The sequence below is a fragment of the Rhododendron vialii genome, chromosome 4a (assembly GCF_030253575.1).
Source record: "Rhododendron vialii isolate Sample 1 chromosome 4a, ASM3025357v1".
Classification (NCBI taxonomy): domain Eukaryota; kingdom Viridiplantae; phylum Streptophyta; class Magnoliopsida; order Ericales; family Ericaceae; genus Rhododendron; species Rhododendron vialii.
Window position 1 is genome coordinate 1,476,771 of NC_080560.1, and position 22,518 is coordinate 1,499,288.

General features: G+C 39.9%; 3 protein-coding genes and 1 pseudogene across 3 annotated transcripts; 3 read left to right on the forward strand and 1 right to left on the reverse strand.

Moving 5' to 3' along the window:
- The first annotated feature begins 469 nt into the window (after positions 1-469).
- Positions 470-5,479, forward strand: LOC131322354 (uncharacterized). Its single transcript, XM_058353654.1, has 6 exons — positions 470-1,496; positions 2,256-2,320; positions 2,399-2,521; positions 2,940-3,656; positions 4,089-4,305; positions 4,421-5,479. Exons 1-6 carry the CDS (start codon positions 1,202-1,204, stop codon positions 4,915-4,917), a joined length of 1,914 nt encoding a protein of 637 aa, XP_058209637.1. The 5' UTR covers positions 470-1,201; the 3' UTR covers positions 4,918-5,479.
- Positions 5,480-5,813: 334 nt separating this feature from the next.
- LOC131322355 (pectinesterase QRT1) lies at positions 5,814-8,338 on the reverse strand. The gene is made up of 5 exons (XM_058353655.1): positions 7,883-8,338; positions 7,047-7,242; positions 6,698-6,901; positions 6,281-6,516; positions 5,814-6,192 (listed from the first exon to the last, which is right to left on the reverse strand). The coding sequence occupies exons 1-5, from the start codon at positions 8,170-8,172 to the stop codon at positions 6,045-6,047; spliced, it is 1,074 nt and encodes a 357-aa protein (XP_058209638.1). The 5' UTR covers positions 8,173-8,338; the 3' UTR covers positions 5,814-6,044.
- A 7,036-nt stretch (positions 8,339-15,374) lies between these two features.
- LOC131322356 (serine acetyltransferase 1, chloroplastic-like) lies at positions 15,375-16,982 on the forward strand. The gene has a single exon (XM_058353656.1). It carries the CDS (start codon positions 15,537-15,539, stop codon positions 16,596-16,598), a length of 1,062 nt encoding a protein of 353 aa, XP_058209639.1. The 5' UTR covers positions 15,375-15,536; the 3' UTR covers positions 16,599-16,982.
- Positions 16,983-19,020: 2,038 nt separating this feature from the next.
- On the forward strand, positions 19,021-20,942 carry LOC131322359 (cytochrome P450 71D7-like; annotated as a pseudogene).
- Positions 20,943-22,518: the final 1,576 nt, after the last annotated feature.

A 22,518-nucleotide genomic window follows, 5' to 3' on the forward strand; every position in this document is an offset into this window, starting at 1 on the left:
GTCCAAATAAATACTTTTGATCATTAAAATGTTGCAGCAATGTGTTCGGCCGAAAGCCACATAATTTTGTGTGCATGTGCGTGACTGGAAGCAAGAGAAAGTGTATTCGAATTACATTTCAAATTATTTCTTTCGTCCGAATTTAATAGTTTTTTTTTGAAGTTTGTGTTATTTTTCTATCGATTATATCTTTTAATTTATAATGTTTTACGTGATTTCGAAAATATTGTACTATAGAACTAATCGAGATCTATCAAACAAAATTCATATTCGATATGAAATTCATTACGAATTTAAAAATATAACTTATTTTTAAATTGATTAGAATAGAACTAGAGACAATTAAATTCGGACGGAGAAAGTACTAAAATTTGCAAGAACAAAAATAGAGAACATGAGTGCAACGATTAAAAACGAGAATAGAAGACATATTTTGAAGGATTTATACGTAAACGAGAATAGAAGACATATTTTGAAGGATTTATACGTATGTGACTTCGTATCCAAAGATTTTTCCATTTCTCCTGCCGCCGACCACTTCTCTCTCTCTCCAGCTGCCTACCAGTTCTCCTCTCTCTCACACACCGTTCATGGCTTCCCTGAGGTACCCATCTTCCCCCCTCTCCTCATCATCGCTCCTATACCACTCGCTCTTCCCCTCCTCAATCTTCCACAGTCCAAAACCCAAACGGAACCGTCTCTTCTTGCCCCTTTCTTGAACTGCCCTTCGCAACACCACCCTAAACAAGTCTTTTTCAGCCAAACAGTGTTGTAAAAGCAGATGCCCTTTCGATGGCCTGACGACTTTGCTTTGGAAAAACCTCAGAAAATCCACCTTTATGTTCCCTCACGATTTCAAACTCAAAACCCTTTTCTTTTGGCTGGGGTTTCTGATCTTTTTGCAGATCTGCTGAGGCATAGATTTTTCTGGGTTTCACTTAGTTCCATTCACTTCCCAACTTTTGCTGTCTAGAGTCTTTTTGTTTGAGCAGGGAATTTGGAGGTTTCTAGGGTTAATGGAATTGGAAAGTTAGTGGCTTTTTGTGGAAAGGATTCAAGATTTCAGCTTTTAGGCAAAGGAATTAGTTGGGTCAAAACCCTGCTGCCTATTTTTTTCTGGGCATCTTCAGCTATGTGTTGATACGCTTTTGTTAGGGTTCTAAAGTTTTTGATTGAACCACTTGGGGATAAATATCCAAATATGGGTGCAAGTGACTACTGTTTTGTTGAGTGGAAGGAGCAATTTGTTTCCAAGGAGCGGGGCAACCGTGTGGTTCACTACTTTCTGAAGGATGCTTCAGGGGAATCCATCCTTGCGATTGTGGGCACTGAAAGGAGTGTTAGACACATGTTTTATGTTGTTTCTGAGGAGTTCTTGGATGTTCATGGGGCAGAGAATTCGGTTCATGCTGGTTTCAGATGGAGGTCAAGGAGAGAAGTGGTGAATTGGCTCACATCTATGCTGTCGAAACAGCACCGGCATAGCAATCAATCCAGTAAGTTTGCATCATTTTTACCATATTTCTGTGTATAAATTATAGCTTCTGATAGTACTAATCATCTCCAGTATTAGGCTGGTTGTTGAGATGACATTGTGCTTTTCTGTTATAGAAAAGGAACTTTTAGAGACACTTGTTGCTGCTCATTGGGATCCAAATCTTGGAAAGTTTGTCGTTGACTAGAAGCCACTGATACTGATTCTTATTAAGTAGACGTATTAGGGATATTGATATACCTATTGGTCTGTTGGGATTCCTATTGAGCTAAGAGTGACTAAAATAACCTTTCAGAAAGCTTTTGGTATTCCCTTGTACGGTAAAAAGAAATTGCATACCCAACGGCTGGTTATTGAGATATCTTGCTTGCAATGGAGGATTTGTCTAAATTTGTTTGAAAGAACCTTTAACAAATCATCCTTGCTCGATGCAGTGGTTTTTGTTGCCACTGTCTTATTGGAAACGGTGAAACCAGATAATGAGAATGGATTAATATGTCTCATGATGGTCGTCTGGGACAACTAGTGCTAGCATTGCTTAATGTCCCTGTAGTTATGTCCAACGTCCATATATAATTGGTCAAAGAGGCATGCAACAAAACTCCTGAATGACCAAGCAGACGCTACCAAATAACAATCAGAGTTTATCAAAATATGCCTTGGCTTTGTCCTGATTGAGTTGCTGTTGTACAATGATTGTTTTGTGTAATTGTTTTCTAAAACTTTTATATTCCTCTTCTCATGCCATGTCTTCTGACAGAGTCGCCAAAGAATGATTCAACAACTAGAGTTAGTGGTGAACAAACAGACATGCCTGACTACAAGGTATATCTCTTTCGTTTTGTCCTCATGCCATGGTAATTGTGTCATCATATGTTCATCTGACACCTACGTTCCTATCAGGGCCGTGTTGCTAGGAATTTGAAAGGGCGCACTTCAGACATTGCGTGGTCAGGTGTTGCATGGACTTGTGGTAAACAACTCAAGCACTACCCATCATTTTGCAGGAACGAGATTACGATACCGGTGAGCACTCAGGGCATAACGCGCTAAGCTCTAGTACTGAAAATAGAAGGCTAATGCCGTAGTCACCATAAATTTCAATGACACCAATGAACATATCTCAGTTAGCCCTGTTAATAATCTAAAGAGAACATTTAGTTTGAAGTTACACAGTTACAGTGACATTGGAGAGATGTTTTACATGCTTCATATTTTATAGTCCTCAAGGCTTGTCTAGACTATTTAATCTCCAACTTTGAGCATCAGTGTAATGTTGTAGACAAATAGGCTGCATCCAAACCAAATTGTGCGGGTTGGAATCCAGCCGGCCCAATAATTGGCCAATCCTCAATGAGATGGTGTATCCCCTTGTCATACAGATATTCACTTTCATTTGGTGTCCCCTTGGCATTTGCTGATGGTCATTTCACTTGATAATCAGGTACATTCCTTTGTCTTTGTCATGGCTGAAGAAGATCATCATTACCTTGCATATCTGGAAGATATGTATGAAGATAGGAAGAGGCAAAAAAAGGTCAAAGTGAGGTGGTTTCACCGTAATCAAGAAGTCAAGGGTGTGATTTCTCTGCGAAACCCTCATCCCAAAGAAGTTTTCATCACGCCTTACGCACAGGCTATCAGTGCAGAGTGTGTTGACGGTCCTGCCATAGTCTTAACTCGTGAACATTATGAAAAATGTCTAGCTGATATTCCAAGCCCTCTATTGTCGAGAGTATATCTTTGTCATAGACAGTATAAAAGCAATCGGTTGAAGCCCTTCAAATTGAGTAAACTGCGTGGCTACTTAGATCAACCAATTTTCTCTTCTTTGGATCCTGATCTCCTTGAAGATGATGAGTTTAGGCAGGGGAACAACGTGAATGTGGGGGTTAAAAGGACAAGAAGTGGAAAAGGGCGTCAGATATTGGCTTATGAACCATCATACCGAAGCTTGAAGTATGATAGGAACCACAAGCGAGTAAAGTTCCAGCCTTTGCATGCACAACCTTTTAAGGTTAATGAAAAGATAGAGTTGCTGTGCCAAGATAGTGGTATCAGAGGCTGCTGGTTCAGGTGTACAGTATTGCAGGTTTCCCGTGGGCAGATGAAAGTCCAGTACCATGATTTAAAAGATGAAGATGGATGTGATTGTCTTGAGGTATGTTTATTTAGCTGAAACCTTCGTTTGATTTTCATTCCATATGGACTGGACTTACTTGCAAAATAGAAGACTAAAAGACAGTATTATGCCTGTAAGGCAAATATTTAATGTTTTTCTTGATCTTTGAAATTATTCTCATGGAAAGGGAACCTTAATAATGTCAGCTTAAATTGCAGCTTCCAAATTATGGGATGCTAATATTTAACGGGACTTATAGGTGCCGAAGCCCTAGCAGCCCAACCTTTTAGATTTGGGTTCATTCATTACTTATTAGAGAGGCTAGGTTTCATTGCAAGCTACAGTTTAAACTTTCCTTGTCGTTGCCGACGAGATGCTGGAGTATATTCCAGGATCATACCAACTTTGCTATATCAATGTGGACAAGGAAAACGGGAGTTCTCTGACATGTTTTGTTTTCCATATTTTTAGGAATGGGTTCCTGCTTTCAGACCAGCTATGCCTGACAAACTTGGAATCAGATGCCCAGGCCGCCCAACTATCAGGCCTGCTGTGCTTCACGATCAGATTGACCCTAGCTTTGAAGTTGGGGCTTTTGTGGATGCATGGTGGAGTGATGGTTGGTGGGAAGGGATTGTGACTGGAATTGGAAACTCTGGAGATGAAAGCTTGCTAGTTTTCATTCCCGGTATGGTCTTGTTAATTTGCCCCAATTATCATCTTGAAGTTTTATCTGTTTAAAATCTTCATTTTTCCTTTTGTTCTTTTAACTCTTAACTTATTGTTGTTTTGGGCGTTGATAGGTGAGAACTTACTGTTGAATATAAGTAGAAAGAGCCTAAGAGTTTCAAGAGATTGGATTGGGGACCGGTGGGTTGACATTGAGGCAAAGCATGACATTCTTGCAGCTATATCTGCAGTTATGAGTCTGGATGCTAAGCTACTTGCATCGTCAAGTTCTCCAAAGGAGCCTCAGTCTGATGATTTTCCTATGTTCACTACCAGGCTCGATTTAGTTGAGGAGGAGAAGCTACACTTGGATGATTTGGCACCTTGTGAGGATAATCCGAGAGATATTGACTTGGTGAACAATGAAAAGCTTCCATTATTGGAAAGCACAGACTATAATGGTATGCATGCCAATGGTAGTCCAGAGAAAGACTATGGAGATGATGCCTGTCATAGTACAGATCGCGTTGAAGATTATGTTGATAATGATGATGTTGGTGATGGAAATGATAATGGGGGCAATTTGGAGGAGTTTGAAAGAGAAGCAGAATTGTTGGAAGTCGTTGAATGATGTGTTGATAGGAGATCATCGCACCACAAATTAGGACATGGTGGTGGTTGTTTATAGCTGCAAAATTGTAGTTGATGTTCGGTTTATTCGTACATAGTGAATGTTGGGATTGGTATAGCAAGTCGACTTTGGTAGGTTAACTAACAGATGCTTCAATACTAAAGAATGGGGATAGGATAGATCGTTGGGAAAAAGCAGAAGAAAAGGATTTTACTGGCAGAGAGGCGAATCGGAAAAGCCTATGAAATGGGACTATCAACCCCTTTCTGTTAACACCCAGGCATGTTCTTACCTCCCGACGAAACATTTACCCCTATTTTGAAGAAGAAAGCTCCCGGGTTCCGAATCTTAAAGAAGTGCACCAGAGGAAAGCTTCCAGGTTCCGAATCTTAACTGATTGTTTTGTAGTAGGTGACGGAGATCTATCCAATTAGAAACACTCTAATTTTGGATCTAGTCCAGTTCTTACTCCCTGAGTTTCTCACGTGTATCGGTGGTTGTACCTGTGTACTGATATTGTTGTACCTCTGATATTATTATCAATATTTTCTCTTGTTCTCTCTGTTTTGCATCATGACATTTTAGATGAAATACTGGGTCATGGAATTGTGCCACAATCTCGAGGCTAAACGACGTAACCAACAATTACACATGCAAATGAGTCGAGCTGTTTATACAGAGTTTAGGTCGCTTAAACCTTGAGTTTTCTTTTTCTTTTTCCTCAATGTCTATGTTCATTTTGGGTTCTTTTTTCGTTGTGGACCCTGTAGACCCTCGGGTGTTTTGGACTTTTGCCCTTGTGATGTTCATCCAACTTTTTGTTGGATTCCCTTCTCCTTTTCCCAATTTTTAATAAAATTTCTTCTTTTGCCGATTGAAAAAAAAAAAAAAAAGTCTATGTTCATATGTATTTTTTGCATGCGCATTGTTCAGCCCTGGAGTTAGTCACATTTATGTGTTTGATCGAGGATATGCTGCAATGACCTGGATAATTTTCTGTATTTTGCTCATAAACTTGTCTTCTCTTTCTCGATATCGCACCTATTTCTGTCATCTGTTACACTCACATCCCCACCAAATAATATGGAAGGAGACGCATAAATGAACACGTCGAGATCAAAATAAAACTATAGTCTCAGCCATTCATCTCCACCAATGAAGTTCACATCCAGAAAAGGCCTCACTTCTTCATAACTGAAAGATTTGGACCATGCCACTCTGTTCCTCCTATCTGCTCCTTTGCCTCTGCACTGGTACTCTCCAAGCACAGCAGTCCTATCATAAAACCAAACTTATTCAGTTTTTTCCCATAACATTATCTTGTGTTTTGTCTGTGAGAGAATCAGTAAGAGAAAATTTGTACTTTTGCCTGGACGGTTGATTCCAGTCGTTCCAGCCGGATGGAGTTATGATGTTGTCGATGTCACAATATGAATAAATTGCCCGCGAGTAGGTTCCCCATGCTCTTCCTAAGTATACTCTGCCTGTTCCATTGATTGTGCAGTTTACAAAGGAGAAGCCTGTATCATCATCTTGTGTATCCCTGTGGTGAGCTGCGATTGCTCCCGACCTTGTTGCCGTTGAGTGAAGAACACAATCCTGGTTCATTGGTTGGAAACTTGAGAAGATTACTTAAACTAGCAACATAAAATTGTTCTGTTTTATCTTCATTTATGCAAATGTAAAGTGAGAAGTTTCTCTTTCTCGCAATTTCTTTTCAATTTTTCACCAAATCACTAGAAGTCTAGAACCAATCGAGTTGCTAACATACGAAGGATACCTGATAGAGTGATCTTGATCTGCCAAAAATGAAATCAATGGATCCTTGGATGTAACACTGGTGGAAATAGTGTGATCCGTGATCATCTAGCAGCGTGTCCTGAGCCCCCAAGATCCTAACCTGATGAAACATGGCTTTTTCGCTGGCTATCCTCAACGCAACGGCTTGCATTCCATAACCTCCGGGCACTGCCACCACTGAGTTCTGCTAACAGCACAATAATTCGCAGGCCATTTCAAACGAACTAAAGGTCTAATCGTATGTGTAGTATTACACCAAAATCCAAATTGACTCAAAATATCAAACACTAACAAAACTGTCGATTTGGGAAACAATTCTCAAGTTGTACCTCAATGGTGATTCCAGTGGCGCAGAAGAAATCGGATTCTATGGTGACAGAAGCAGATCTATATGTGCCCAGTTCACACCCATCCTTGTCTTTATCAGAGGCTTTGTTATTCCAAGTAAGAACGGTTTCGGCTGTTTGATTCTCATCTCCAATGAATGAAATGTAAGGCTTGGAGTCTGGAACGAGCACCTTTTCTCTGCAAATCATATTCGTAAGTCCTCTTAAGCAGCCAAATAATTAAACTAACGATTTGAGTCATTCAAGTTTGCTGGATCGTACATGCAGTTGATTTTGTGGGTAGAAAGCGGTATCTATCGATCAGATTTATTCTGGGTATAACCCCGTCGATCATATCACCTTTAAATTTACACACACCTCACTTTTTAAGTTCTATTGTTGTATAAAATTTATGAAAAATGAATGTGCAAGGGTGGAAGGCAAGAAGCTAATTGGGCCTTTTGGCCTAACGACAACCGATAGGGGAGGAGCCGAAGTGTCCATGGTAGATGTCTTAGGTTCGAATAGATGGAGCTACGTTTGGCCTGCTGCGATATTCTAACTTATTTATCGACTAAACGCCACGCACATGGCAAACGTAAAAAGAAAGTTGAAGGCAAGAAGGCATTGCCCGTTGTAGAACTAACGTGGAGAGAGAAAGAGAAAGAGAGCCCACTACTTATATAACTTCAAAATTCCATTACCCACGTTGCTATTTTTCAGTTGGAGGGAAAACACATACACACACACACACACGCAGACGCAGAGAGAGAGAGAGAGAGAGAGAGAGAGAGAGAGAGAGAGAGAGAGAGAGAGAGTAGTTACACCTACACACAGACCTGTAAATGCCAGGGGAAATGTAGATTTTGACTCTCTGAGAATTATTCAGGGGAACCATGTCAACTGCGCCTTGAACTGTGACAGAATCTCCTTTCCCGTTCAAATCGACCACAATCACATGGCTCCGATTTCCTTCCTCCCTCAGTTCCAGCCTCTCCTCCAGATCCACCTTCATGTCCTCCCAAGTTATGAAATCCGTCGCGCAACAAGCTCGAATACTAGCCGAAAACCCGGCTGCCAAAACGACGACAAATAATATTGTTCTGAAAAAGAAAACCCATGAACCCATAACCTTAGTGTTCTTGCATGTGGAGTTAGATTATGCAGAGAGGAGTTGGAACAGATGGGTAGAAGATGAGGGGTCGGTCATGAGAGTTATGCTAGTAAGTGGAGGGAAAGATTAAATAAATTTGAGAGATGCTTTTAGTGGGAGTTAATTTTAAGAGATTTTTGAAATGGGTATTTAGAAAGGTGGTCTGTTGAGAAGTAGTTATGGAACTCTCAAGTGATTATTCATCAATGCATACAATGTCGATATGTATAGTTATAGGTTGGGGCCGGTTCTTGGGGCACATCAGGCCCTCTATAATTGGTCTCGTCCCGAGCCTAAAAAAGTGATTCAACCTATTTATTTATTCGGCTCCTCGAGTTTTTGCTTTTGTCACAGCGATATATACATTAGCAGGTTAATAAGTTGTGAGTCTTGTGACGGGGAAGGGGAAGGGGAGGCCACCGCATGAGTGGGGCAGGGCGTGGGAATCGAACATGCACAGACCAAATGACACGTGTGGGTGTGGGTGCTTACCTTAGGCCCACATCTTATTGCAAAATGATTCTTGAAAAAAGTTTAAGTTGATTGGACATCGTGTGGGTGTTTACGAGAAATTTTAGGAGCAGATTTTGAGATTTTGGCTTTTAAGAAGTTGTTAAAAGTATTTGTTGTTTGAGATTCTATGGAATCCTCAAAGTTGAAAAATGAAATAAAATATCAGAAATTCTAATCGTGAGGAAGATTTGCAAGTAACCACACAAGGAAAAAAACGTTTGAACCCATTTCGGATTTCACAAAAATCTAGAAAAATATTCATAAATTTTTGAATATTATTTTATGGGCTTCTGTAAAAAATCAGCTCTAACAGACATCGGTAAGTATTACTTTTGGATTCATAGGGTAAAACTGCTCAGTTCGCCCCTATGAATTCAAAAGTAATACTTATCGATGTCCGTTGGAACTGATTTTTTATAGGGCCCTGTTAGAATAAGAGTTTAGACTTAGTCCCACATTGGTTGGTTACGTTATGTAATTAGCTTTCACATAATATCAATAAAGCTCTCTTGTGTTAGGGTTGATTAACACCCTAAAAACATACTTCTCTCTTTCTCAATCAACATGGTATCAGAGCGTAAACCACCATAGAGCGTAACCCTAACCTAACATCATCATCCAGCACTCTAGCAGCCGTGAACAGTAACCACGCAGCCTTGAACAGTGTTTTCTGCAAACCCTAGCCACAAATCCCTCATCTTTACATCTCAGAACCCAAACTCAGTCACCACTGACCCTCGTCGGCCGTCGCCATGTTAATACAGATGCAGGTCCCTAAATCTTATTGGAGTGATGCTGTTCTTACAGCCTGTTACTTGATTAACCGTATGCCCTCCACTGTTCTTAGTGGTCAGAACCAAGTTTTATTTCCTAGTCGCCCTCTCCACTCATTACCCCCTCGGGTATTCGGGTGCACATGTTATGTTCATGCGCTTGATCCTGACCGGGACAAACTTGACCCCCGGTCGATCCGGTGTGTCTTTCTTGGTTATTCACGCACTCAAAAAGGGTATAAGTGTTACTCACCCTCTCCTCGTCGTCACTTTGTGTGTGCTGATGTCACCTTTAATGAGTCATTGCCTTTCTTCTCGGATACACCTGAGTCTGAGTATGTTCTTTCTGAATCTGAGTATGTTATTCCTGTAGATGTTCCTCCTATTCCTGTGCCACCCATGCAGGTATATGTTCGTCGGCGACATGTATTAACAGCCCCACCGGTGCCTACCACTGCGCCTCCTCCGTCCCAAGATCCGGTTCCTCCATCACCACTACCACCACCACCATCACCTCCTATCGCTTTTCGTAAAGGTATTCGGTCTTGCACTTCTCATCCTATTGCTCAGTTTGTTTCCTATGATCATCTATCTCCGTCTCTTCGTGCTTTTACTACTTCTCTTTCGTCCATTTCTGTTCCTAACACTGTTCAGGAGGCCTTATCTGTTTCTGAGTGGCGGACAGCTGTGGCGGTTGAGATGTCTGCTCTTCATGATAATGGCACTTGGGACTTGGTTCCTTTTCCGCCAGGGAAGTCTCCCGTTGGATGTCGATGGGTATTTACAGTAAAGTATAATCCGGATGACACAATCGAACGGTACAAGGCCCGTCTTGTGGCCAAAGGCTATACCCAGACGTATGGCATTGATTATGCGGAGACTTTCTCTCCGGTGGCCAAAATTACCTCTGTTCGGGTTCTTATTTCTATGGCCGCTAATCTTGGTTGGCCCTTATTCCAGTTGGATGTCAAGAATGTGTTCCTCCATGGTGATCTGCTCGAGGAGGTATATATGGAGCAACCTCCTGGATTTGTTGCTCAGGGGGAGCGTTCTCAGGTGTGTCGCCTTCGCAAAGCTCTTTATGGTCTTAAGCAGTCACCTCGCGCTTGGTTTGGCAGGTTTAGTGACGCTGTGTTGCAGTTTGGTATGCGTCGCTCTCATTCTGATCATTCGGTCTTTTCTATTCAGTCCGATCGGGGAAAAGTAGTGTTGATTGTGTATGTGGATGATATCATTATTACTGGGGATGATTAGAAAGGTATTGATGAGCTAAAACACTTTCTACAATGTCAGTTCCACACCAAAGATTTAGGTAAACTGCGATATTTCTTGGGTATTGAAGTAGCAAGATCCAAGAAGGGGATTAGTCTATCCCAAAGAAAGTGTACGCTGGATATTCTAGAAAAGACTGGTTTATTGGGAGCAAAACCTGTGGAGACTCCTATGGATCCAAACGTCAAACTGTGTGTTGATCAGGGAGAGATATTTTCTCATCCAGACCGTTATCGTCGCTTGGTAGGCAAATTGAATTATCTCACCAATACACGGCCTGATATCTCATTTGCTGTTAGTATGATAAGTCAGTTCATGTCAGCCCCTTGTCTTCCCCATTGGGAAGCTTGTCTTCGTGTTGTGAAGTATCTCAAGGCTAATCCTTGACGTGGTCTATTCTATAGTTCAAATGGTCATTTGCGTGTTGAGGCCTTTACCGATGCTGATTGGGTAGGATCACCATCAGATAGACGGTCAACAACTGGATACTGTACTTTTGTTGGTGGAAATCTAGTTACCTGGAAGAGCAAGAAACAAACTGTTGTTGCTCGGTCCAGTGCTGAAGCAGAATATCGTGCCATGGCTCATACTACATGCGAGGTTGTATGGTTGAAAGCTTTGCTCGAGGAGTTAGGGTTTGGCGTACAGTTACCTATTCCTATGTATTGTGATAATCATGCAGCAATACATATCGCTTCGAATCCAGTATTTCATGAGAGAACCAAACATATTGAAGTAGATTGTCATATTGTTCGGGAGAAGATAGATAGTGGCGTGTTGGCTACCCCTTTCTTGTCTACAGGAGCTCAGTTAGCAGATATCTTCACCAAACCGTTATTTAAACCACGTTTAGAGTTATTATGTAACAAGTTGGGATTTTGTGATATATATTCTCCAGCTTGAGGGGAAGTGTTAGAATAAGAGTTTAGACTTAGTCCCACATTGGTTGGTTACGTTATGTAATTAGCTCTCACATAATATAAATAAAGCTCTCTTGTGTTAGGGTTGATTAACACCCTAAAAACGTACTTCTCTCTTTCTCAATCAACAGGCCCCATAAAATAATATTCAAAAATTTATGCATATTTTTCTAGATTTTTGTGGGACCCGAAATGGGCCTAAACGCGTTTTTCTTTGCGTGGTTCCTTACAAATCTTCTTTACGAATAGCAGGGCTCATAAAATATTATATTAGATAAGCTAGGTTTGACGTGCTTTTCAGATCATATTTTAGATTCCGAATACTCTGGAAGCTAATTTTTGACTTTTTGGCTTAAATGTGACTAGCTCTTACTACAACTTAATGATAATAATCTCAAAGCAATAGTAAACAAGTTTATCTACTTTCACAAATTTGGATTTCAAAATCTGCAATAGAATCTGAATCTATAATCTGATATATGTATCCACAACTATACGTTATCATCCATCTTATCCATTCGATCAACTTGTGTTTGTAAATAAGGATCTACTTAGTTCATTTCGGGAGCTGTATTTAGATAACCAGTTCACATGCTTTAGAAAAGAAAAGCATGATTTGAGATGAGATTGCCAATTTTCTATAGATAATTCTGTTTTATTATCCATCGAAACAATTCAATCAACTTATTTTTATTAAACGAGCTACTCAACTAATTCCACGATTTTCACGAAGCGAATCATTTTGGTAGGTCCAAGATGATAAGAGGTGTTGGAACACCACGTGTCGTTGCTCCAAAATAACTAAATAAGTACTCTATCACATCATTTAATGTATTCACGTTAAATGTATGATGTGACATTATAACGTAAACACATAGATGATACCTAATTGTAATGACAACATAATCCCTCGTTCATATAAGCAATTTTGCCAATTTAAGAGATTGTGGATTTATTATCAGTCTGTTTGGAACATGGAGGAAAAAAAAATCACACATGACACAATCAAATGTGTTCACGCTATATGCATGATGCGACATTATAACTAACATATAGATGATACCTAAATGTAATGCACAAATGGAATCCCTCGTTCTTATCGGCAATGTCATCAATCTTAAGAGGTCATGGATTCCTTTCCAGCTTGTTTGGTACTTAGAGAAAAGAAAAGAAAGGAAAATGAAACTTTAGAGAGAGTGTAGAGGAAAACTTTACTGCTTGATTCTTTGTCCTTTTATTTTCTTCCATATTTCCTCTCAAACTAAGCAAGGGAAAATGATTTTCCATTCCGTTCTTTTCTTTTTTATAAGTTCCAAACAAAACCCTAATTAATTTGGTCAAAGTGCAGGAAATTTCTCTTCAAAAGGCATTGTAAGTGATTTGTATCTGAATCAATTGAAGGAGACAAGTGAATATGTAATTGGGTTTGAGAGCGACAGGGCTCCTAATTAATGTTTAATGGAAGTTTTCTTTTTGTCATGGAGATAGTGCATCAAAATTTTTACTTTTAATTTTTGTGAAAATCAGATGTCCGGATCAATTTGTGAGCGCCTCGACTAATTTCAAAACTCTGAAGGTAATGACGGAGCATTACTTTCAGTGGCCCAAAGTTTTTGAGAGTTATCACAATTCAAAACGTGAGACACAATTGAGATGTCAAACAATAGTAATGGGAACCTGGAATTCAAAACCAAATTTGTTTTCGCCGTAGAAGCAAAGGTTACACTTTACAGGTGCAAGGTACACCACGTAGGAGAGAGAGAGAGAGAGAGAGAGAGAGAGAGAGAGAGAGAGAGAGAGAGAGTACATCATCTCAAACGTTAGAGACTGCTACACAATTATCCAAAATAATTGAGGTCAATGGAGAGTTGGATTGGAATTCTTACATTTGGAGACTATAATTATCCAAAAACAAAGACTTGAAAATTGCCAATTTTACCCTCTTTGTCTTTTGACTTCAAATACTGCTAACGATGTTCTTTACACTTTTGATTTATCTTGATAATAACATAGTTGTGACTTCTTTTTTTTTTAGGGAGGGTAAGAGGGTAATTTCACCTACCAAACTCACCTAGGCAATTGTTGACTAGGGAGAGGTAAAGTGAACCCTTTAAACACACACACACAAACCCAAACTCCCGATGTGGGAGCCAGCCCATCTTACGCAGGCCCAAGAGCCTTGCCGCGAAACGCAGCACAACGACAGCGGGCCCAAGGGGCCTACACCAGAGGTTGGATCCCTCCACAACGGGTGGGCACGACTTAGTTTTTTTGAGGGAGGGTAAGAGGGTATAGTTGTGACTTCAATCACATAATAATGACCATGTCTACTGGTAAAATGAAATAAATGAAACATAATTTCGAAAGAAAAATTTAGAGGTAAAAATGAAGAATCTGAATTGAGGTTGATGTGAATGGCAAAGGTTATTAAACTTGTATTTGAGATGCTCTAATAATGGATCCCGGGATCCTGTAGTCCACGACGAATTTTATAAAGTTAGACATTTTGTTGTCCCAATTAAAGTATTATATTTGTAGATTCTAAAAGTTGTGTTTGAATCATAGATTCGTGAAAAAGTTTACGTAGGGGAACAACGAATGAAGATAGAAAACAATTTTGGCATTATTATTTCCCTTACACAATAAATAACACACTCATATTTATTTGTAGGTCTCACACATACTGAATGTGTAATGTAGTGTGGGTTCCCATTTGTTTATGAGTGTGTATGTGCAAGTATTTGTGGTTATAGAAGAATTGATACTATGCGGTGTTTTGACTAATTAAGCCACTTGGCTAATTATTTTTGTTTTTATTCAATTTTTTTTTTGTATTTAGTAGTTCCGTGTCAAATTTCTATGAATTATTGGCTCATCTTGACGAGAGAAATTGGAAAAGTAAAAAATTATGGTCCAAACTTCAACAATCAGTCAAAATGCTTGATCTTTCAACTTTATTAAAAAAAATTGAGTTTGAATCACAATTATTTATTTTTTTAATTCCTTGGTTGAGACGAACAATTAATCAATTTGACGCGAAGCTAGTAAATGCGATTTTTTTTTTAATAAACACAGAAAAATAATTACAGGAAAATTAATAAAGGATCCTCCAAAATCACTTCTTGAATATAAAAATACTAGATTAACATTGAGAGTGGACAATGAGTGGAGGAAAAACGAAAAAGTTTTTGAAACAAAGATGAATATAAAGATCCAGAGGCTTGTGATCAAACTTCGTATGAATAGTAAATTTCTCTATATCCATTTTTTAATTAAAAAATATTAACTCTATTTTTCAAATAAAAAAATAAAGAATGTTCGGTTAGAGATGCCCAAACGCCACAATATTAGTGTTCATGAGAATCTATTCAACATCCTCCTTGTTCCTCAAGACTCATTTAAAAAACAGGAAACGAACAAAATCATGGCGTGGAATGTCTGCCATACGTCTTTGCATACGATGCAAAGCAAAACAATTCCGTGGTAAGTTCCCAGCCTTTACCCCACCACCATTCCCCATCCCCCATCCCCGAACATTCGGCAAATAAGCCTTTCTTTCGAACCGTCATTATTCCATGCCACCCGGCACAAAGTAACAGTGTTCCACACTCTTTTCTGTTGCACGTTTGTATAGGCTCCACATATTTTGTGGTGGATGATGACTTTGGAACACCACGCGACGATGCTCCAGGTGCGTTGAATGATTCTTCCTCCTTTCGATTTCACCATTTTCCCAAGAAAATGAACTTTTTCAATGAAAGTTCAGCCTTTTCCTCCCTTCATATCCAAACGCCTCCCCACTACTATATATGTATGACCCATCTCATTTCTCCACCCCCACCATTGCACGCCTCCCTCTTCTATGTTTACTCATTGCTTCAGACTACCCCTTCTGCCTGAACCAATTTTCTCTAACCCCAATCAGCAAAAAATGGCACCTTCCCTCCACAGTTCAAGAACCAACGCCGCCCAGACAAACCCAATTTCCTGCGATCCAAACAGGTCCCAAATCGACAATCACGTATACAATTACCAGAAATTATGCTCACCCATCAGCCAAAACCAGCCAAAACCCATCTGCACGCGCCCGGACGTTGATCTCGATGAAGGTGGAGATGATCTGTGGCTGAGAATGAAAGATGAAGCTAAATCGGGCGTTGAACAAGAACCCATATTGTCAAGTTACTATTATGGTTCAATCTTGTCTCGTGATTCACTATCAAGTGCTCTAGCCAATCATTTGTCAGTTAAGCTAAGCAATTCTAGCCTTCCCCTTGGTACCCTCTATGATCTTTTCCTGGGGTTGCTTGTAGAGGATCAAGAAATTATGAGAGCAGTTCAAGATGATTTGAGGGCAGTGAAAGAGAGGGACCCTGCTTGTATCAGTTACGTCCAGTGTTTCTTGAATTTCAAAGGGTTTATAGCGTGCCAGGCTCATAGGGTGGCACATAAGTTGTGGTCGCAGGGGAGGAAAACCCTGGCACTTGTGATACAGAACAGGGTTTCTGAGGTTTTTGCGGTGGATATCCACCCCGGGGCGAAGATTGGACGGGGGATATTGCTCGATCACGCGACCGGAGTGGTGATCGGAGAGACCGCGGTGATCGGAGACTATGTGTCAATCTTGCATAATGTGACTTTGGGTGGCACTGGGAAGGCTAGTGGAGATAGGCATCCAAAAATTGGGGATGGGGTTTTGATAGGAGCAGGGACTTGTATTTTGGGCAATATTAGGATTGGGGATGGGGCTAAGGTTGGGGCAGGGTCAGTGGTGTTGAAGGAGGTGCCACCAAGGACTACTGCTGTTGGGAACCCTGCTAGGCTTATTGGAGGGATGGAGAACCCTATTAGGCTTGATAAGATTCCTAGTTTTACCATGGACCATACTTCACATATTTCTTATGCGCCTGATTATGTTATTTAGAGTCCCATTGGATCATGATCACAGATGTTATGAGCCCCCGGAAGCGGTGTATCGTGCAGATTCAAAGTTGGTGTGATATAGGCTACTGCACTCGAAACATAACCGATCCGTAAGTTCTACTACTATTTACTTATCTGGGTAAGTAGTATTGTTGTTATAACTTTCTAGGAAGTTTGGCGGGTTTTTGTTTGTGTTCTTCGTGAGAACAGAAGTTCTCCTGTTAGCAAGCAGGATTCCTTTTTAACTAATAATGCATGTACACTTGATGAATAAGCTGTTTGGTCTTGGAATTTCTTGTTTTCACTATTAGGTTAGTCTCAAACATGTTGACAAGGCCCACTATGTACTATTGGATTGGTATCAAATGAGAATGATTTCTTGTCATGTTTGTGTTCCCTGTGCTGGTGGGAGTGTGAACCATGTTTCTGTCTCCAGCTTATTTGATTGTGCTTTTGATTGGAAATTGTAACCTAATGCTGTTAGAAATGAAATGTTAATTGAAGATTGATAGTATGAAGATTGACTAATCTATGGTCCATTTCTGTCCTAGAAGGCTAGTTGATTCGATTTTGCAATGGACTTTTTCTGGTTGCTGCAATTAACCATAAACGAACTGAACCTTAAGTCCTGATTAGGGTTGCTGCAATTGGATCTCAATGGCCACAAAGAATGGTTTTGCTAATTGATAGGCCTTCTGTAGAGATTGGGTAGCTTTTGGAAGATTTTTTGCATCAAAATATACGTAATGTGTCCCCCTCTATAGCATAGATAATTGAACGACAGATCATTACATTCCTTTTGTCAATATGAAAGAGCGAAACTCATTATATTAAATTTATGTGCAACTTGTACATAGCGGGGCCTTGAGGCGGCCTGACTCTGACTCTCACTTATAATGGTGACAAATTTTTAGGGGGCCTTGAGGAGGCCATCTTCCTCGCCTCCCCTTGGAAACCGAGCCTGACTCTGACTTATAATGGTGGAAATAGTCAATTTATTTCGGGATTTTGGACGTCTTTCAAACAATACACAAACGTATGTCCATACTGTAACCTTTGCTATATTAATCTACTTAAACCATTGGTCTGGGGACAAGCAATCAGCAGTAACAAACAATTCATGGTATAACAGAAGTAGAGTTCCTTGTCACAGCATACAACTGAGCTCAGTGGGTGACTTTATCTGATATATTGCTTTTGTCACAACCCGTTTCAATACATCAATCCGGATAAGAAACAGTACCTGCTGTGGAAAAGTTGTGAATTCTGAGGGATCATCCTTCCCTACAGTGGCTGCACTGACTGGATTTTAGCAAACAGTCTGTTGCAGCACATCAAATTCTTAAACACCAGATTTCCACCCTTTTGATTAAAAAGGGATTCGTTCGTAATCTTATCTTGTCATCAGAAAGAGTAAACTTGGCATCAAGCCACAATATGTATCTCCTTCCCTGTTAACCAAATATTAGGTGGGTTTCCTGATTTACACTAGCTAAATATTGGATTTGAGATTATCAGATATTTTTATCAGCGTAGAGGCAACTATACCAAAGAGTCGTATTTTCTTTGGTTCATATGTGTTATAACAATTACAATGCATCAGTATGATATTAGAACACGACACCTGCTGCGGAAAACTTGTAGCAGATATGAAGGAACCAGACACTTAGTGACTTAGTTAACAAGTGTTTTGTTGCAGCAAATCAAATGCGTCATCGTAAAATATCCACCGCCAGATTAATTAAAAAGGGATTCTCTGTTAAGTGGTAATCCTTATGTTGTCATTAAAGAGAGTCAACTTGGCACCAAGCCATAAAAAATTATGTTGTTTTCCATTGATTACGCTGTTTAGTTAATAATAATATGCATCTCTTTCCCTGTTAATCAAATAGTTTCCTGAACCCAACTTGTGGAGGATCCGGGTGATGAAGTCAAAGATATACAGAAAACCCTAAATCCAAAAAGAAGAAGAAGTTAATCTGAATTTTGTCATCAGCTATTTGACAGAGACCCTGTAAATAAATGAGTTCCGTGGGTTATCTGTAAGCAAATCATCCATAAGCAAATTCAAAGAAGTTATCCATCAGGGAAGCTGACTATTGGAGGGAGTGGAACAGAGCACAAACCATTGACCAACCCTAAAGCCTCCAAAATGTACCTTTTTCTTCTTAAAAAGTAGGTCCTAACACATGCAAAGGGGGTGCCCAGGTTCTGCACAACTCCAAATATTCACACTAGTCGTACTAGTTTTTCAGGTTAATTTGAAAAAGTTATATGGGATTGGCTTTGAAAAAATTATATGGGACTGGCCCGTGTAAGCCCCTTGAATGCATAAAAAATTTTAGATTTACCATATATGTGGGAAACACAACCCCCCCGCCCCCCCCCCCCCCACTAAAATTTCAAGTTTTCAACTATTTTCGTTGGCACGTGTAAAATTAATAGACGTTAACATATATACATACAATTTCGTCTCTTCGTCAAACCATGAAGTGATAATATGTACGTATAGAATATAATTGTTGTTATAATGTAGAAATATGTGTTGTTCGGGCCCCACTAAGTACAAATCCTGCATCCACCACTGCACATGCAGACAATGTTACTGAATATAGGAAGATGTTCTACAAACTAGAACACAAAACTAAGATGACAGGAAAATCTTGCAGTATATGTAGGCTTCGTAGGTTGCATAGATATTGAAGAAAGGAAACACAACATCTTACCAATGACCTTCCTCTGATTTTCTTCATGGAATTGCAATTCCTTCCTTCCCAATATTTTTCAATTTCCCTTCGATTCTATTATTATTGAGACGTCTGATCTTTGTACTCATGGTACTGAAACTAGCCAAACGATCTAAACATAACAACCGAAGTCCCAAGCTACCCCCGGGGCCAAGAAAGTCGTCTCTTGTAGGAAACATGCACCAGTTTGTTGGCTCTCTCCCACATCACTGTCTCAGAGATTCCAAACGATCTAATTATGATAACCAAAGTCCCAAGTTAACCCAGGGGCCAAGAAAGTTGCCTCTCACAGGAGACATGCACCAGTTCGTTGTCTCTCTCCCACATCACTGTCTTAGAGATTTGGCGAAGAAACAAGGACCCCTGATGCACCTGCAACTTGGAGAACTCTCCTATTGTCGCTGTTTCTTCAGCAGAAATGGCAAAAGTGGTCATGAAAACCCATGGCATTATTTTCGCCAGCCGGCCTTTTCTGTTGGCAATAGATATAATAAGCTACAATTCCACAAACATTGCTTTCGTGCCAGGCCATATGGAGATTATTGGAGACAAGTTTGCAAAATTTGCACATCGGAGTTTTCAAGTTCAAAACGCATCCAATCGCTCAGATCAATCAAGGAACAAGAACTATCTAATCGCATCAAATCTACTTCAATATCCGAACAATCGCCCATCACCCTCAGCGGAATTCTTTTCTCATTGACGAATACCATCACTATAAGGGCGGCCATTTGGTAAGAAAAAAGAAGACCAAGAAGCACTCATAATTCAGGCGACAGCTGGATGTTTCGATGTCGGTGATCTCTTTTCGTCGGTTAAAATACTTCCTACGATCACTGGCCAGAATCTAAACTTGAGAAAGTTCATTATGAAGTTGACAAGATCATTGATGAACGTTAAAGCTAGGAGGGAAGCTATAAAGACTGGTGAGGCTGTGAGGGCAAAGAAGATGAAGATCTTCTAGATGTTCTGCTGAGGGTTCAGGAGAATGGTGAGCTTGAATTTTCTTTCACTACCGAGAACATCAAATCTGTTAATCATGGTCAGTATTATGTCTACTCTATGCTTTATTATTTACCTCAAGTTTATACCCTCTTTCAGGATATTTTTAGTGCAGGGCTGATACATCATCTGCAACTATGGAGCGGGCAATGTCAGAGTTGCAGAAAAATGAGAGAGTGATGGAAAAGGTGCAAACAGAGGTGAGATGGGTTTGTAATAGGAAAGTAAATGTTGATGAAACAGATCTTCATGAATTAAAATACTTGAAGCTGGTTATCGAAGAAACTCTGAGATTACACCCTCCTGTACCTTTTTTGCTGCCAAGAATGAAGATGTAGACATGACTGAGGTTTTTGCCATGTCAAGTTGATATGGGAAGCTTGATTGGATGGTAGGAGTTGGTGGGGAGAAGTGGAGGATTGAAGAGGAGCATTAAGAAGGTAATGTAGTAGGTTTCTCTTGGATGTTTAAGGCCATGGAATTGGCCTACAGCCACATATTTTCTGCTTTTAGCCTTGGATATATGTGCGCGCGCGATGTAGTTGTGTAAATATTGATTTCTGAGGATCAATAAAATTTATGGTTTTAGTGTTGTGTGTAATCCCTCTGTCACCAACAGTGGATGCTAAGTTTAGTCGAAGCCATTCCTCGTCCTATTTTCATCTTGACATCCATCTCTGCAACACTTGCTATCTCCTGCTGCCAAGTTACCATTCGTGGAGCACGCCAATGTTGAAAGGAAAAGAGTAGATTCTTTCCACATGCAATAGCATGCACATACACAATTATTAAGTGCTGAATTTAAGCATTGTTAAATGTAGTTATCAAACCTACTTAATCACTTATTACTCAATTCATCCGTTATTAAGTGTTGAATTTGGTTATCAAACAACCCCTAACTAATGGTTTCACATGGTCCGTCTATGTGCACACAATTCTATGGCTTATTCCATTAGCTGGGAATGGCTTGCTTGATTTCTCCGGTTCTATCTACCAAAATTTTGACTTTTGCTTTCGGCGCAATCGGGGAAGCACTTTGAGAAACAGATTCAAAGCATCAGTAAACCCTCATGACGGCAGATTTTGCAGATGGGACGGAAGAAAACGTAAAAAGGGATAAAAGGAATAATGCTCACCACCCAAGTTAGGATACCAACAAGATACATATATCACCACCCGAGGATTTAACTAGGGATACATGGAGTAGAGATCGTTCACCACTCAAAGGAATCCTCCTAAGAGATACAGGATGAACAAGAAAATAATTCTTGTCACAAGCCAAATGCTCTATTTTACTTAAGCACACTCTCTAATGATTTCATTCATAAGAAAGGATATAAATAGGACTTGTTGGAACATCTCTTCAACATAGGAAAAATAAACTTATATTTTCAAGACACAAATTAAAAGACTTGACCATACAACAACAACAACAACATAACATAACCCATCTAGTCCCCAATCATTGGGGGTATGGGCGGGGGATGATTGGAGACAGACCTAACCTTTGGCAATATATGCACAAAGTGGCTGCTCTCAGAATACCACTGAAACAGTGGCCCCCCTAATTCTCCAAGAACTGAGGAGCTACATGGACATTTTGTTGTAGAACCATAGACTATATAAAACACTTAGAAACTTAAAAAGACTCTTCGATCGAAGCAATGACTTCTTGAATGACTTTAAGGACTTTAACCGGCATCACCTCATCTAAGGGCTTAAGTCTCCCCAGACACCTCCACAGAATGTCCTCTTTTTTTTAACCGGAAGAATGTCTTATTTGGGCTGCGGAAGTTGAAGTACTAAGAGCATCTCCATTTGGTCTTTCAACTCATGTCTTTGGTTGGATTTTATGCAGTTAATGAAACATTTTACATTTTGTTGCTCCATTGAAACACTTAAGTAACTTTGTTAGATAAAAAACAGGATCTTGATTTTAGAGCCTCTGAAACCTGTGGTTACAGTTAACTACAAGTGGGATTGCAGAAAATATAACAACAGACTGAGTGCTTTTTCGGTGAATGATTCTTGATCGAATTATTTGGGGATAATAATGTCCAGAAATGGCAGTGAGCCCTTTGCCGGGGACATTCACCAGCGTGTAGATAGTCGCAACTGTCATTATTCAGTACACTTCTGTTGTTCTTCTGTGGTTGTTTATGAAGTTATCAG